The 14,565-nt window shown below is 50.5% G+C and overlaps 1 protein-coding gene across 1 annotated transcript in view; it reads right to left on the bottom strand.

Annotated features, from left to right (window-relative positions):
• Nucleotides 1-13,992, bottom strand: part of SLC15A1 (solute carrier family 15 member 1) — a 42,711-nt gene extending 28,719 nt beyond the window's left edge. The window contains exon 1 of the mRNA XM_081128470.1: nucleotides 13,499-13,992. Within this exon, the coding sequence (XP_080984596.1) occupies nucleotides 13,499-13,502 (4 nt within the window). The 5' untranslated portion in view covers nucleotides 13,503-13,992. The remainder of the gene's footprint in view (nucleotides 1-13,498) is intronic.
• Between the last annotated feature and the right edge of the window lie 573 nt (nucleotides 13,993-14,565).

The raw sequence follows: 14,565 nt of genomic DNA, 5'->3' as shown, positions 1-14,565 counted from the left end.
TCGTGACATTGGGCAAGCCCATCTTTCCTTCGGACAGCCTGCCTATTGAATGGAGATAATGCCGCCCACCTTCCAGGACCACTGTAAGGGCTCCATGTGAAAAGCCCCAGCCCAGGGCCTGATGCATCATTCAGTGGGAGATGCCACTACCTCGAATCCTCAGCACCTCACGTGCTGCTTTTCACAGAGCGGAAATTAAATGTTTGTTGAATGAACATGTATTCCAAAGAACCAGTGGTATCAGTCATCAAGCACCATGTTCAGATCCTGGCTCTGCCACTTGCTAGTTCCATTTGCCCCTCCTGGCCCGCTAGCCACCTCCTGCTCATGAGGCTGACCTGCATGGATCTCATCAGTTCCCCATGTCTCCCCAATTCCCCATATGGTTTGGCCAATGGGGAGCCCCGGCAGAAGATCAGAGGTTGGGTAATCCTTTCCCTGGCTCCTTCCCAAAAGGTCTCCTCAGACTGCTGTGTCCTCAGGTGTCAGACATGGTTCCTCTGAAGTAGGCTCTTTCCACAGGACTCTCTCCTTCCAGGGCTTGGTCACTGTTTTGCACCATTTTCCATGAGTGGCAGCAGTGAGGCTGTGACTCTGTGTTCCTGCACTATCATTTATGGTTCCCATAATCGGTCTTTCCTAACTAGTGTTTTTGAATAAGCACTTCTATTTTGGGTATGTCATTTGTTTCCTGATGAGACCATGACTGACACAACCCACAAGTCAGGTTTTATCACTAGCCTGGGGACAGCACCACTCTCCAGAAAAATAAAAGGACACATGCTTTGTAAAGCCCGTTGGTGGTATCCGAAGCCCAGTTCCCTTGCAATGGTGCTCGGTCTTCCCGAGGACAGGGCAGGGCCTTACGATGTTCTGCCTACTTATGCTGCTCTGACTACTTAAACGTCATAAAATGTGGTCTTACCACTGTCTCCCAAAGACCAGATGCAGCAGGGAGTGATGCCCACGCAAGGGCTCAGATCTTCTCTAGAAAAGCAGGAGGGAGGGACAAACACCCAGACTCAGCAGAGAGAGCCCTGAGCTCCTTTGCAATCATTCCTTTTGTGTATTTCTCAGAATTGTGGTTTTCAGGGAAAGAGTTTGCCAGGCCAGGGTAGCACCTGTAATTTTTTGCTAAATGTTATTTAACACTGATTATTTGCTAAAAAGTAATGGCAAAGGTTTTGTTTACTTCCAACATAAATAGAATTACAGAAAAGAGACCAAAAGGATCAGAGAATTAGGTCTTATTACAACCATCACAGCCAGAACTACATTATGGAAGATGAATTTTTTTTTTTTTTTTTGGGAAGATGAAATTTCTAAAGTCACTCAAGAGAACACCTGAGCACCCAGTCATCACACAGGAGGCCTTTCATTTTCTGGCAGGTGTGCATTCCAAAGGTGTGCACTGAGGGGCAGAGGTTGCTAAACTCTTCCTCTGCAGAATTCAGAGCTATTTACTAGATGTGATATTGCTGTCAGCATTTCTTATCTTAACACACCTGTGTCAACAGGATTGCTATCTTAGAAAGCAGAAGTCGTGCTTAGGTTGTCTTAAGTCTGAACTCAAATTTCAACTGTCACAAGTGTTTATTTGGGTACAATTTGTCTGTCCTTTGCATCACGATAGTAAATCTGGTCAGCATATGGAGTGGTCTGACATTCCCAGCATCATTCATGGGTCACTTGGATTTGACTGCTGATCTGAGTAAAACAGTTTAGAATCAGAGTGGCCATGGAGCTTGCTTAGCCAGTACACGGCACAGAGCAATCACTCAACCAGAGCCAGTTCTTATTGCTATTCTAGGCCCAGCAGTGCTTTCGTCTTTCTTTTGGCTAAAGAATCTAATAAAATAAATGGACATTATAAGTGGGGGAACAGCAGGAAAAAACAAGAAAGACAGTCTATTACTTCCCATGACTTAATGAAATCTCTCCATCAAGAAGTAGGTGAATACTTCCTACTATCTAACAAAGCACATTCCATGTTTTGAATCATTCAGGGATGGAAACCCTAACTTTAATGGTTCGTTGCATAGACATTGAGTACTCCTTCAGCCCCATGATGGGTGTAAAGAGTGAGTTTCTAGGACTCGGGCTTGGGAAGAAAAAGAATGAGGCATTTTGCTGAAGTCTAAGAGGGGAGCTCACACCTTCAGGCAGACGAAGATTGTGTCCCATCATTATCAAGAGTGGAATTGAGGGAACACTTTAAGTGTTGCTGGATGTGTTAGAGATGGTGTTTCTGAGGTTGTAGGGTGTGGAAGGCAGAACAGTGGTGTCCCAATGATGTCCATGTCCTACTCCCTGGAACTTGTGGCCCTGTTACCTTCCACGGCACCGGGACTTTGCAGAAGTGACTCAGTTAAAGACCTTGAGATGGGGTGTTCACCCTGGATTAGCTGGGTGGCCCCAATGCAATCACGATGGTCCTTAAAAGAGTCAGAGGAGGAGATGCGAGGAAGGAAGCAGAGGCTGGAGCATTGGCAATCGCAGACAGGCCGCCATGAGACAAGGAATGTGGTGCGTCCAGAAGCTAACAGACAAGAAAATCGCTTCCCCCTTGGAGCCCCCAGAAGGAACTCAGCCCCGCCAACACCTTGGTTTTAGCTCAGCGAGACCCACCCTGGCTTCTGACCTCCACAACAGTAAGATAATAAATTTGCGTCATTTTAAACCACTAAGTTTGTGCTAATTGTTACAGCAAACGTAGCAAATAACAAGTGGGTTTGCTTCAGGCTTTGTAAATATAGTGTTTTTTAATCACTACTTACATAGAACCAAGACTCAAAGTTCTTAGCAGCTTTATTTGCTGGCAGAATGCCCTTATTGTTTTTCCCCCAAAGCAACATTTTCTACCTGGCGCCAGCCTTTTTGATGTGATTTGGAAGAATCCATAGGAGCTCTGCTACCTCCTGCAGGTTCCTGACTCTCACTCTCCATCTCTAATGTGGGGCTGCTGCCTTCCGGGGCTGCTGCAGAGCAGGAGTGGTTTGCAAATGGCCTCATAACTGGGATTAAAGTGAGCGAAGTTGACCACTGTTCTTTTAGGCCATGCACGTGCCTCCCGAAGCAGATCCCTCAGAGCCCAGGCAGTGCGGTGGCCTCTGCTGGAATACAGAGTCTCGCTATCAGCCTGAGTGGTTCCTGAGCTGAGGTGAGAACTCCTCTCTCAGCACTGCTCCATGTCTGACAGGGGGAAGGGCACAGGCCTTGGAAATAGGGAGGTTGAATCACAGCTTAGAGACATTCTTCCTAGCCATGTGGCTTTGTTCGAAGCTCTTAACCACTGGCCTCCCACCGCTTCATCTCGAGAGGCTGACTCCTTTGCAAGGTGACTAATCAGACAGTCTACGTGAATGAAGGCTTGCTATTCCCTATGCCGCATGAAGGCGTCTGGGTGGGATGGGTGGACGCTTGGAATGAACTGACTTAAAATGAAAATATGGACAAGAATTTTCCATGGGGAGCCCTGGCAGGGGTGAGAGGGCTCTCAAAGAAGATTCAGTCCCCTCCAGGTTGCTCATATTCCAAAGCAGAAAGTCCTGATGATGTCACCTGGGCACTTCTGGCCTGGAGAGCGGGACAGAGAGAAGTCAGTCTCCTCAAATACAAGCCATGGCAGCAGGCATTGCTTCTCGGCCGAGCTGCTCTTCCAATGGGCAGCACGATAGTGTGTGACACGTGGGTAGCTGTAGGGGTTTAAGGATCATTTTTAATTCCCCAGGGCAGTGGTTCTCAAAGTGGGGGTCTCTGGACCCGCAGCTGTACCTGGAACCTCTCAGAAATGCAAACTCTCAGGTCCATCCCAGAGCAATGGAATTAGAACCTGAGGGCGGGGCCTGGCTCTCTGCGTGTTATCAGGCTCTGCCAGTGATGCCCAAGGGCTGCCGTATGCGAGGACGCAACAGTACCGAGCATAAAGCAGAGGGCCAGCCGTGAAGGTGTGCACCCTAAGGGGCGACTCCTATGCAGGTGATCTGCTCCTCTGAAGGGATTCTGGCCTCTGCTGCTCCTTCCTGCTTTCTGGGGCTCCGTCCTTGTCTTACCTTCCCGGCCTCCTGCCCACCCTACCCCCCTGAGCTTCCTCGATGGAGCTTTTCGGGACTGCTCTCCAGCCTTGCTGGCTCTCTCCTCCCTGTGGGTCAGACTGCTGCTCGGCACAGTATGCAGAGCCCTTCAGGATCTGCCTTCCACCTTCCCCCACCCCACCCCCACACGGAGTGCAGGCCCAGGACTTCTCTCTCCACGCCGGGCTCTTCATAGCTCCCGGCACCAATAGGGCAGTTAGCGCCTCACCTGCCCCCTCAGCTTCCCAAATGCAGCTCTCCCCTTCTTAGGTCTCTCGAGCCTTTTACAACTGCCCCCGATAGAGCAAGTGGTTCCGATTTCTGAAAAATGTTATAGAGCCTCACATTCTATTTTTCTTTTTTTGAGAAAACAGTGTGTACCTCTTCAAAAAGAGCCTCCCAGGATATGCACACGGCGTAACTGTGGCTGCCCCAGGCGAGGCGATGGGCGGGGGTGGTGCCGGGAGGGGGAAGCAGCTTGGGTGCTGTGCTTTGCACACTTGGTTTGGTTTTTCCTCCCACAATTGATCAACTTTGATCAAGAAGTGAAATGTGCTTTCCTTTCCTTGAATGAGTTAGTCCAGAGCAGCAATCAGATTAACTTGAGAACAAGTCCTGTGCCTGTAATCCAGCCCCTTGTTTCTGCAGTGGCTCTCCCTGAGGCTGTTTCTTGCCTGACTGGATGAGTTTTTCTCCCTTAGTTGAGGGTTTTGCCACATTTGCCACCCTCAGGGTCCCTGCTAGTCCACATGGCACTTTTTTAGTGCATTAGAAAACTGTGATCTTTCAGGCCAGCTGCTGCTCCAGGAGGCTTGGCTGAGTGGACAGTGGCTCTGCTCCAATAAGAAAAGGTGTCTCTCCCCCGCCGGGCGTGGCTCAGTGATTGAGTGTCAACCTGGGATCCAGGTGATCGGGTTCAATTCCTGGTCAGGGCACATGCAGGGTTGCGGACTTGATCCCCAGTCGGGGGTGTGCAGGAGGCAGCTGATCAATGACTCTCTCATCATTGATGTTTCTATCGCTCTCTCTCCCTCTCCTTAAAAAAAAAGAAAAAGAAAAAGAAAAAGAAAACGAAAAAGAAAAAGAAAAAGAAAAGGTGTCCCCAGTGGATGCATTGCTTGGCAGTGGAGCATGGGCTGTGTCCCAGGCCCCGGGCCTGGGCCTTCTTGCTAGGGCCTTCGTGCAGGGGACAGCCTGCACACCTAGGGCAGTGGCCCTGTCTATCCTTCAATTGTTGTTGTTTTTAAAAATAGAAATAGCTCCACAACCACCTTCTTCCCCACTATGAAAGAATCTATTTTTTCCTTGATACATCAACAGTAGCTACATAAACAGGGGCCACACTGATGTACGGCCTTCAGAATGCCACCTTAATCAGGCCATGGGCTGTCTTGCCTGCACCACGGCTGAAAGTAAGTGAGTGATTAGTCCTTTGAGAACTAAGAGTGTCAACTAAACCCTAATAGTATGAAGCTACTTTAGAAATATGGGGAAATCAGAGCTAATGGGGACAGCATAGGCTTTATTAAGTGACGATAACATGATGCCATTGCAGGAATGGCTCAGCTCTGGAGCACTTGCAATGGTGCTTGTACCTACGGGGGCCATGCAGGCCAAGGCGGCAGCCCAGCTGATGAGGAATGGGGCTCTCTGTCCAGCCCCCTGAGAAGACAGATACAGAGTATAAAGCCACTTAGCTACAGTCTGGCATAGGCTTCTCAGCAGCGGGGTATATCTCACGTTGTGCGTTGCCATCCTCCTCAGCCCCTGTTGTTTCAATGTTGCCCTTTTTGGTGTGGGAACAGGGCCCACAGGGAGCTGGCACCTTTGGCGAGTCTTCCTTTGCTATGAGTAACAAACTGCCTTGTGTGTCTTTAGCCACCCGTCAGCCAGGCCTGTCCTTGCCGTGTCCTGTGTGTGTCTGACAGCCATGCCTTTGCCTTTCTTTAGCCCACCCTGTCCCTCAGCTCGGGGGCCCACTGGTCAGGACTGAGCAGGGCAGCTCCTGGCGAGCATGTGAGTTTGCTGGGGCTGCAGTAACAACGTATCACAAACGGAGTAGCTGAAAACAATGGGAATGTATCCACCCACAGTGCTGGAGGCTGGAAACCCAAGGTCAGGTGTGGGCAGGGCTGCTCCTTCTGAGGGCTGGGAGGGAGTCTGTTCCAGGCCTCTTCCCTGACTTCCGGTGGCTCACTGGCGATCTTTGACGTTCTTGGACTTGGAGGAGCATCACCTCAATCTCTGCCTTCATCTCCATGAGGCCTTCTCCCCATGTGTGTGTCTGTGTCCAAATTGCCCCTTTTTGTAAGGACACCAGTCATATTGGATTATGGGCCCACCTATTCCAGTATGCCCTCATCTGAACAGATTACATCTATGATGATCTCATTTCTAAACAAGATCACAGTCTGAGATACCAGGGGCTAGGACATCAGCACATGAATTTGGAGGGTTACGGGGGGGACACAATTCAACCCATAACAGTCAGAGAGCACCTGTAGTTCACAATCTATTACTGTGGTTACAGATATTCTCCTACCTTTTAAACAGACTTCTATACACGATTATCTAAAATTATAGGTGAAGAGGCCCACAATAGCCACCTCTGATGGTTTTATAAATAACCTATGATTTTTATTGTTGTTTCCATAACTACAGATGTGCATCACTGACAACCATTTCTGTTTTCTTTCAGAAAGAAATGATCCCTGCGGGCCTCAGGATCCAACTGGCTTCGGACATGCTCAGAGACTGTTCCTCAAATGCAGGGAAAGAGCAGCCAGGCCGGGGGGTTCTATGGGGTTAATATGCAATAAGCTGTTATGCAAAACAGAAATATCCAGGCACAGGCTTAAGCTCGGCCTCAGGTACAGTCGTGGAACAGAGCGATGATCTGACTGGGTGTTAGGGAGGCAGCTCTTGCTCTCCAAGTTATGTCCTCTATCTACACCTGGACATTCTTTTATTCTAGAACATCCTTTATTCTGAACTTAGAGTTAGGCTTACTTTAAATGCTATGACTGCCGAGAGTGAACAAACAATCTATTCTCAGGTAAAAAAGAAGACAGACATCCTCAGAGCAGTCTCCAAAAGGAAGGAAGAGAACAGAACAAGAAGGGAAGCAGCCATCAGCCTCCTGAACAACACCCTCCCAGCACAGCAAGCGGGCCACACAGCAGGCAACACTAACAAGTGTATTAGTATCAGCCCTGATAATATTGTAACTTGTCGGAGAAAACAATACCAAAGACACACAAGTATTGCTAAATCAAAAGGAACCAATCTCCTGGTCCTTTGGGGGGGGGGGGGAGGCGTGGTAGTTGGAGGCAATTAAGTTAGAGACCCTAAATATTAGAGACAAAGACTTTTTCCTCTTAGATGTTAAATTGTGGCTAGAAAATTTGCTTCATGATCACAGTACATGTGAAGTTAGACTACAAAGCTATGCACAAAATGTACACCCCTCCCCCCAAGCTGATATTTATATTGCACATGCCTATTCCTATCATGAGTTTACCTGTAGAAAATTCTAGAAGTAGAATCCTGGTGAAACACTTACATATTTTAAAGTTTGTTTGATATTACCTAACAACTCTCCATACAAGTGTTAGGTGACTCATGTTTTCCATTCTTGAATTTGAAAATGAGCATGCCTAGAAGAAACAGCTATAAAGAAAAGTTTAAACATTACCCACAGCTAAACATTGCCCGGAAAGTTTATCCACAGATCCACAGTACAGTACCAACAGTGTGCGCACATACATTTTAGAATTAATTTGAGGCAAATTACCTGAGTCTATGACATCACTGTGAACATTTCTGATTCACCAACTAATACATGGGAGGTGTTTTCTAGCCACTAATTCTGTTGTTAAATGGATTGTTGTTTAGGAGCGATTAGAACTACGACCAGACAAATCCATCTGCTGTGCTGGGGGAGACACTAGTCACCAAGTGTAGGACCGAAGCTGAGGATGCAGCCACAATACGCTCATCCTTACACACTAAGAACGTTTTCTACCTAAAGTTATGTGTAAGTGATGCACGTATTTCAGAGAGATACCGTGTGTACTGGGTTGTGGAGTGTGTCCCCCCCCAAAACTCATTTCCTTCTCAGAATCTTGGAAGGTGAGCTTATTGGAAATGCGGTCTTTTCAGACATAGTTAAAATGAGGTCCTCCTGGAGGAGAGAGGGTCTTTAATCCAATAGGACTGGTGTCCTTATAAGAAGACAGCCATGTGAAGGCAGGTGCGCAGAGGGGAGATGAGCTGAAAACACAGACAGGGAGAAGGTGGCCAGGTGACCACGGAGGCAGAGAGCAGAGTGGTGCATCCACAAGCCAAGGAAGGCCAAGGGTTGGTGGCAACACCAGAAGCTGAGAGGAAGGCATGGAACCGATTCTCCCCTAGAACCTTCAGAGCGAGCATGGCCCTGCCAACGCCTGGATTTTGGGCGTCCAGCCTTCAGAACTATGAGAGAGTACATTGCAATAGTTTTAAACCACTCCATCGGTGGTACTTTTCTTACAGCAGCCACAGGAAAAAAATACACCGTGTGAGCTTATGTGGGAAAAGTTTGTTCTTCCAAGAACGTCTCAGAGATACATCCTAATAGATATGTCCTGATATGTCCTAATAGATTTTATAACAAAATCTCCTCACTTGAGGCGCAATGTTGGAGTTTTAAGTGCTTAGTGTGAGAGCTCCCAATGAGTTGTCTTGTGTGAATGCATTTTGTGAAATTTCCAGCCTTAAGTCTGATTCCCAAACCACATTTTCCTTCGGGTGTGCGCTCAGTTTCACAAGCCCCGCACAACAACTGATGACACTACAGCCTATTCCAGCAGCCAGCAGGCTCCTTGCAGCAGCCCAGTGGGAGGTCTTGGCTGGTTTCCAATCTGGAGGAACGAAATCTCCCTCCTTTTTTAGGAGCATCTGTGAACATCCCATCTCTTCCCCTTGACTGTGGTAATCTCCAACTCCTGACACTGTCCTTGAGCTCTGTCCTGCCGGTGGACTGTAGCTGCACTTGTACCCAATCTCAGCAGTGAGCAGAAGCATGGCCTGGCCCGTCCGACACAGCCCGGTTCCCATCCACCCCACGAGATGACCCCATGGCTAGTTTCCTCAGTGATATATTTCTGGCTTCTGAAACCAAGGGGTGAGTTGCAAAACAGTGATTCTCTGGTTCTCTGTGTTGCAACCCCAGCCTGAGTCAAGGCTCTCATTCACCAGCTGACAATACCCCCTCATTCTTTCACCATCCTCACGGAGGAACGTGGAATGTTCCTCAGATGCCACCCTTGTTTTTACTTCCTTATCAGCTCACCTGGGACACCTACCCACTTTCTCTCCTGCCAGGGATGAATCAAGATGCAATTGTGTCCTAGTGCTACCCTAAGGGGGATACAGCTGGCTGTGTAGTCCCAGCTCCTTGCTTCCATTCATCCCCTGGCGACTGTCCCTCTCACCGGGGAACTTTCCTGGTAGCTCAGCTAGCCCACTGACTAACCCTGCAGTCTGTTCTCTGCTCTTCAGTAACTCAAAGGGCAGCAGGGAAGTTATTAATAAAAAAATCCAAGTAAACAAAAAATGGAATAATTCCACTCAGGACATTTTGCAGAGGTGTGAAGGGCTGTTTAAAAAATTTAGCATTAAGATGGCAAATCCTCAGACTTTGACAAGCCACTATTACCTGCTGCTCTCATTGGTCTCACGATACTTCATGAATCTCAACTGTAACGCAGTGTGGAAAAATGTTGTTTATGGGCGTGTGTTCCTACCCCTGAGGATATGTTTCTTCAAGGCAGGACTATTTTATACATTCACATGATAAGTACATATCTGCATACAGATTTAAGGAATTTAAGCCTGCCCTCTGCCAGCCTTTGCTGAGCCACACGATTCTTTTCGACCCTATGTTCTTAGTCTCTGCAAGCTAATTTTCAAATTCTAGCTACTAACTTACCCAAAACTGGATCATCATGGGCAAGCCAGGGGCCAGATTGTACTAGATTTTCTAGCATGATCTCATTTTGGGGCACAGTGGCAACATTTGGATGTGGGAGGGGCAAGAAAAAAAGGGCCTGCCATTTAGAGCAGTGATTCTCAAAGTGTGATCCTGGCCCAGCAGCAGCAGCAGCTGGGAACTTGTGCAAACGCTAACCCTTGGGCCCTGCCCTAGTCCTACTGAAGCAGACACTCCAGGGATAAGCCCTTACTCAGGCGACCCCGATGCATGCTGAAGTTTGACCACCACTGACTTAAGAGTCATGCCAGAATGGAAGAACCAATGCCATTCTTCTCTCTTTGTTGTCTGGGAGGAAGAAAGTTCTCCCAGGGGTCAGATGCTCCTTTGGTGTGGAGCAATTTCAGTTTCTAGCTGTACACGTGCAGCCTATGGCAGGAGTGCCAGCTCCCCTGAGACTCCAGCATTATTCTCTGGTTTACCCAAGAGTCTCTAGAAAGAGGGGAGAATGCAGAAGGATTTATAAGTGGCCAGGTGTGCCTCACCTTTAAGGTTAGCCCACCATTTTATGCTCAGGCAGGAGGGCCACTTGTAAAACTAACCAGAATCCCATACGAGTCCAGCAGGAGGCTGAGTTGGGGGGGGACACACATAATAAAGTGTCCTTCATTAAGTAAGTGAAGTTCTCAAATCAGTCTGGAGGTCCTGGGAGAGGGAGACAGGAACTTGCTTCACAGAACTGGAAGCTTCCTCATACAATTTCCCAAGTCAAACATGTGACAAATGAGAGCAGGGTCTATGGTTTTTCAGACCAAAGTAACTTGTGATAGCAACAACTTTAACGCAGACACTTGCTAAGCTCTGGGTAAGGGAGTAGGGTGGGGTGAGAGGAGAGAGAATACTCGAAATCTTCAGTCAAAGCGTCTCAAGGCCCACAAAGGTCTCAGAGGTGGCTCTCCAGCCACTTGACAGGTTCTGGGCCATTCTGAGACCTGACTACACAAGCCAGCCTTGGGGAAACCGACCCTCCCTTCGCCCCAAACTCTGATCAGCACACTCATACTTTAAAGCAAAGGCCAGAACACTACGGCTCATGGGCCAAATCCTGCTTACAGCCTGGTTTTGTATGGCTTGCAAGCTAAGAATGGTTTCTACATTTTTAAATGATGGAGAAACAATTTTTTAAGGCTGTATTGTGATGCATGAAAATTACATAAAATTCAAATTTCTATGCCCATAGAGTTTTATTAGAACACAGCTCCATCCATTTGTTTACATATTTTGAACCACAAGGGCGGAGTTGAGTAGTTGCCACAGAGACTGCATGGTCCCCAAAGCCAAATATATTGACTATCTGGCCCTTTCCAAGAAAGGTTTGCCAACTCCTCTTTAAAGCAAAGGGTTGGCGGGCAGTTCACTATTCTAACCAGATACTGCAGCCAGGTTTAGCAACTTTCTATCCAATTTATTCTTGTGGATCCCTGTTGCCTATGTTACTAAGTCTAACTACTGTAATGCCTTGATGGTACAGTTCTGACTCTCATCACAACCCTCACTTTCCTATTCACTCATGGCTTCTGCCCCTCTGTTCCCAGGGTGAGTGAAAGAACCCGGTGTGAAAATTAGTTCCAATGACATGAGACGAAATCAGCTCAAAGCAAACATTTTTCCCTGAACTGTTTCCTTGCTTCTTTCCCTCCAGCTGTGTTCACCAACTGTTCCAAGAGTCCCCCTTCAGTCACCAGGGGATCTGAATAAGCTTGGCATAATCTAAGTACCAAAGATCTGTTCTTAAGAGAGGAAGTTACTGCTAGTTCTTTACTAAAAACAATTTCTAACTACTTGTCTCACTCACTAAACCTAGATATTGAAAATTTAGGACTGGAGTCAACACAAAACTGGTGTCTGCATAAAAACTTTTTGCAGCTACTCACATGCTATACCAAACTCAGTTGCAAAACACACACTCACTTAAGGACCAATGTGCAAACTGGAAAGAGTCAATACAGTTGGGGCTATGCTTCAAAAGCTAACTGTGTTCACTCACCAATAATCAGCTTTCCTGATTGGAACTGTTTTAGGGAAGTTGTAACTCAGCACACGTGCTACTCAGGTATTTGCTACCTAAGACCAAAACACATACTCCGAGCATCTCCCAGAAAAGTTAACCAGACTGACAAGCGAATGGTATTTGAGCTGGGATCCAGGTCTCCTGCCCAGGAGGCAGCCGGCCTGCTAAGTGCTCACTGTGGACAGCCTGCACCTGAGAGAGAGGCCACCTTTCTGGACAAGCACAGTCAGCAACACCTGCAAGCCTCAGGTGGGACGCACTCAGTGCTGCTACTTCAGGACATGAGGCTGCGAGGGACCGTGAGACTGAGCCCACACAGGTGTTACTCTTACACACCTCCACACAGCCGCCGAGGTTGGCACTGACTGATACTTCGGTCGGATGGCTGAAGAAGTCCGGCCCAAAGAGCTTAATTTACTGATGCAAAGTCACAGAGGTAGCAGGTGGTAGGGGCGACATTAGCGCAGGCCGGCCGAAGTCAGACCCCTGCGCCACACTGTCTGCCTGGGCCCATCCACGGCGGCGCTTAGGGGGAGTCACTGGCCTTGCCTTCCCCAGGTAGCAGGGAGAAGGGGGCTGGCTGGTCTCCGGTCTCTTCCAGAACCTGCCCTCTGGCTCTGCGTTCACCCCAGAGCAGGTGCTTTGGCCCCGGGGGCGGGCAGCACTAAGTCGCTGCCTGGACGTTCCGTTGACCCTCCGCGCCTGTGGAGAACCAGCCACCCTCTTCTGTGCCTTCTCTTGAAGTCTGAGGACGGTGGCGGAATAAGAAAGGCCACGGAGGGCCAGCCCCAGGTGCTCCCGGGCGGGGCAGGGCTGCCTCGGGAGCGCCGGGGGCCCCGCGCAGCCAGCGGCCGGGGAAGCGCGAAGGCGGCCAAGGGTCCGCAGCGGAGGGAGGGTCTGTTGGCCCCGCCGTCGAGCGCACGCCCCAGTCCAGCTCCCGTCCACTCCCAGCCCACAGGGTGGACACCCGAGGACCGAGGATGCCCAGCAGGTGCGGGCGCGTCAGAGACCCTGCGCCCATCCCGGCAGCCTCGGAGTCCGGGCGCCGCGGGGCCCTCCGCCCTGCAGTCCGGGAGCGAGACCACCTGGCCGGGCGCGGCACCGCACCGCCGCCTCCCCGCAGCCCGCGCGCACCCGCTGCGCCGGCCCCGGTCGCTTCCCAGGGCGGCGACGGGTCCCTGCCCCGCGCCCTCGCGCCCCCGCGCCCCCGCGCCCGCCCGCCCGCGGGGCCAGTCCTCCCGGCTCCGCCGCAGGTCCGCGAGCCGCGGCGACAGCGGGGACCAGCGTCGCAGCCTGGCCGGACCCCGCGCGCCCCGTCTGCAGCGCCCCTGCGGCGTAGCCCCCGCTCCCGACGACCCCGCCCCAGCCCGGGCGCGAGCCTACCCATGGTGGCGGCTCCGAGGGCTCCCTGCGACTGGCGAGCGCGGAGTCCAGACTGGAGGACTTTTTCTTAAGGAGTCGCTCCTATGACTGGGTTGCCAGGCCCTGCCCAGCCACCTGCGCGGCTGGAGGTGTGCGGGCGGGGCGGCCGGACTCCACCCTGCGGGCGGCAGGACAGCAGGGAGCAGAGGTTGGCGCCCCTTGAGCCCCGGCCGAGGGCCACCTGTCCGCGTCCAGCCTCCGGACTCCTCGGTTCCGCCCCAGGCCCTGGGGGAGGGCAAGGGGCAGGGCGCAGGTGGCGGCGGGAGATCCGCGCTGGGGCGCCCCGACGTGAGCGCTCATCTGAGTCACCTGGGGGGCTTCTTAAAACGCAGGTTCCGGGCCTCACCCTATGTGCTGACTGGCAGGTCGGGGGTGGGGCCCGAGAATTTGCGTTTCTGACAAGTCCTAAAGTGATGTTGCTGCTGCTCTGGGGACACCACTTTGGAAACCACAGCGCTGAGAAAACACCCTTCTGCGTGGGGAAGCAGAAGTGGGCGGGGCACTGACCGGCTTCACGTGAGTGTAGGTGCGGCTCCACCTGGATGTGAACCCAGGGCAGCATCTCTGGAGGATCCTACCTATCCTTTTAAGACAGGTTAGAAAGAAGCGAGGAAAATTACTTGTCAAGTGGAAAGGGGAAACAGACAGCTGAGAAAAACCGGCTGAGCAATTTACAGGAAGATACAGACGGTCACCAGGGCAGAAAGCCCCAGGTGCCTAATAACAGGCAATAGTGGTACCCTCCCTCTCCCCAGGGTGGCCTTTCCTCTGCTGGCATATTGCTGGTCATGTGATTTAGACCCCTGGCACTGATCAATCAGTGGAGGCCAGGACCCTGAAAGGGCAGGCCTGGAAAAGCTAATGAATATTCTACTAAGATCCTCCCCTAACACCGCCCCTAAGTCCCCAGCCTTTAAAACCATCAAGATGCCCTGGCCGGTGTGGTTCAAGTGTTGGCCCTCACACTGGAAGGGTCCGGGGTGATTCCCCTGGTTCCGCACTGGGGTGTGTGGGAGGCAACCAATCCA

This window comes from Miniopterus schreibersii, assembly GCF_964146895.1.
Source record: "Miniopterus schreibersii genome assembly, chromosome: 2".
Classification (NCBI taxonomy): Eukaryota; Metazoa; Chordata; class Mammalia; order Chiroptera; family Miniopteridae; genus Miniopterus; species Miniopterus schreibersii.
This window is presented reverse-complemented; position numbering and strand designations above follow the sequence as displayed.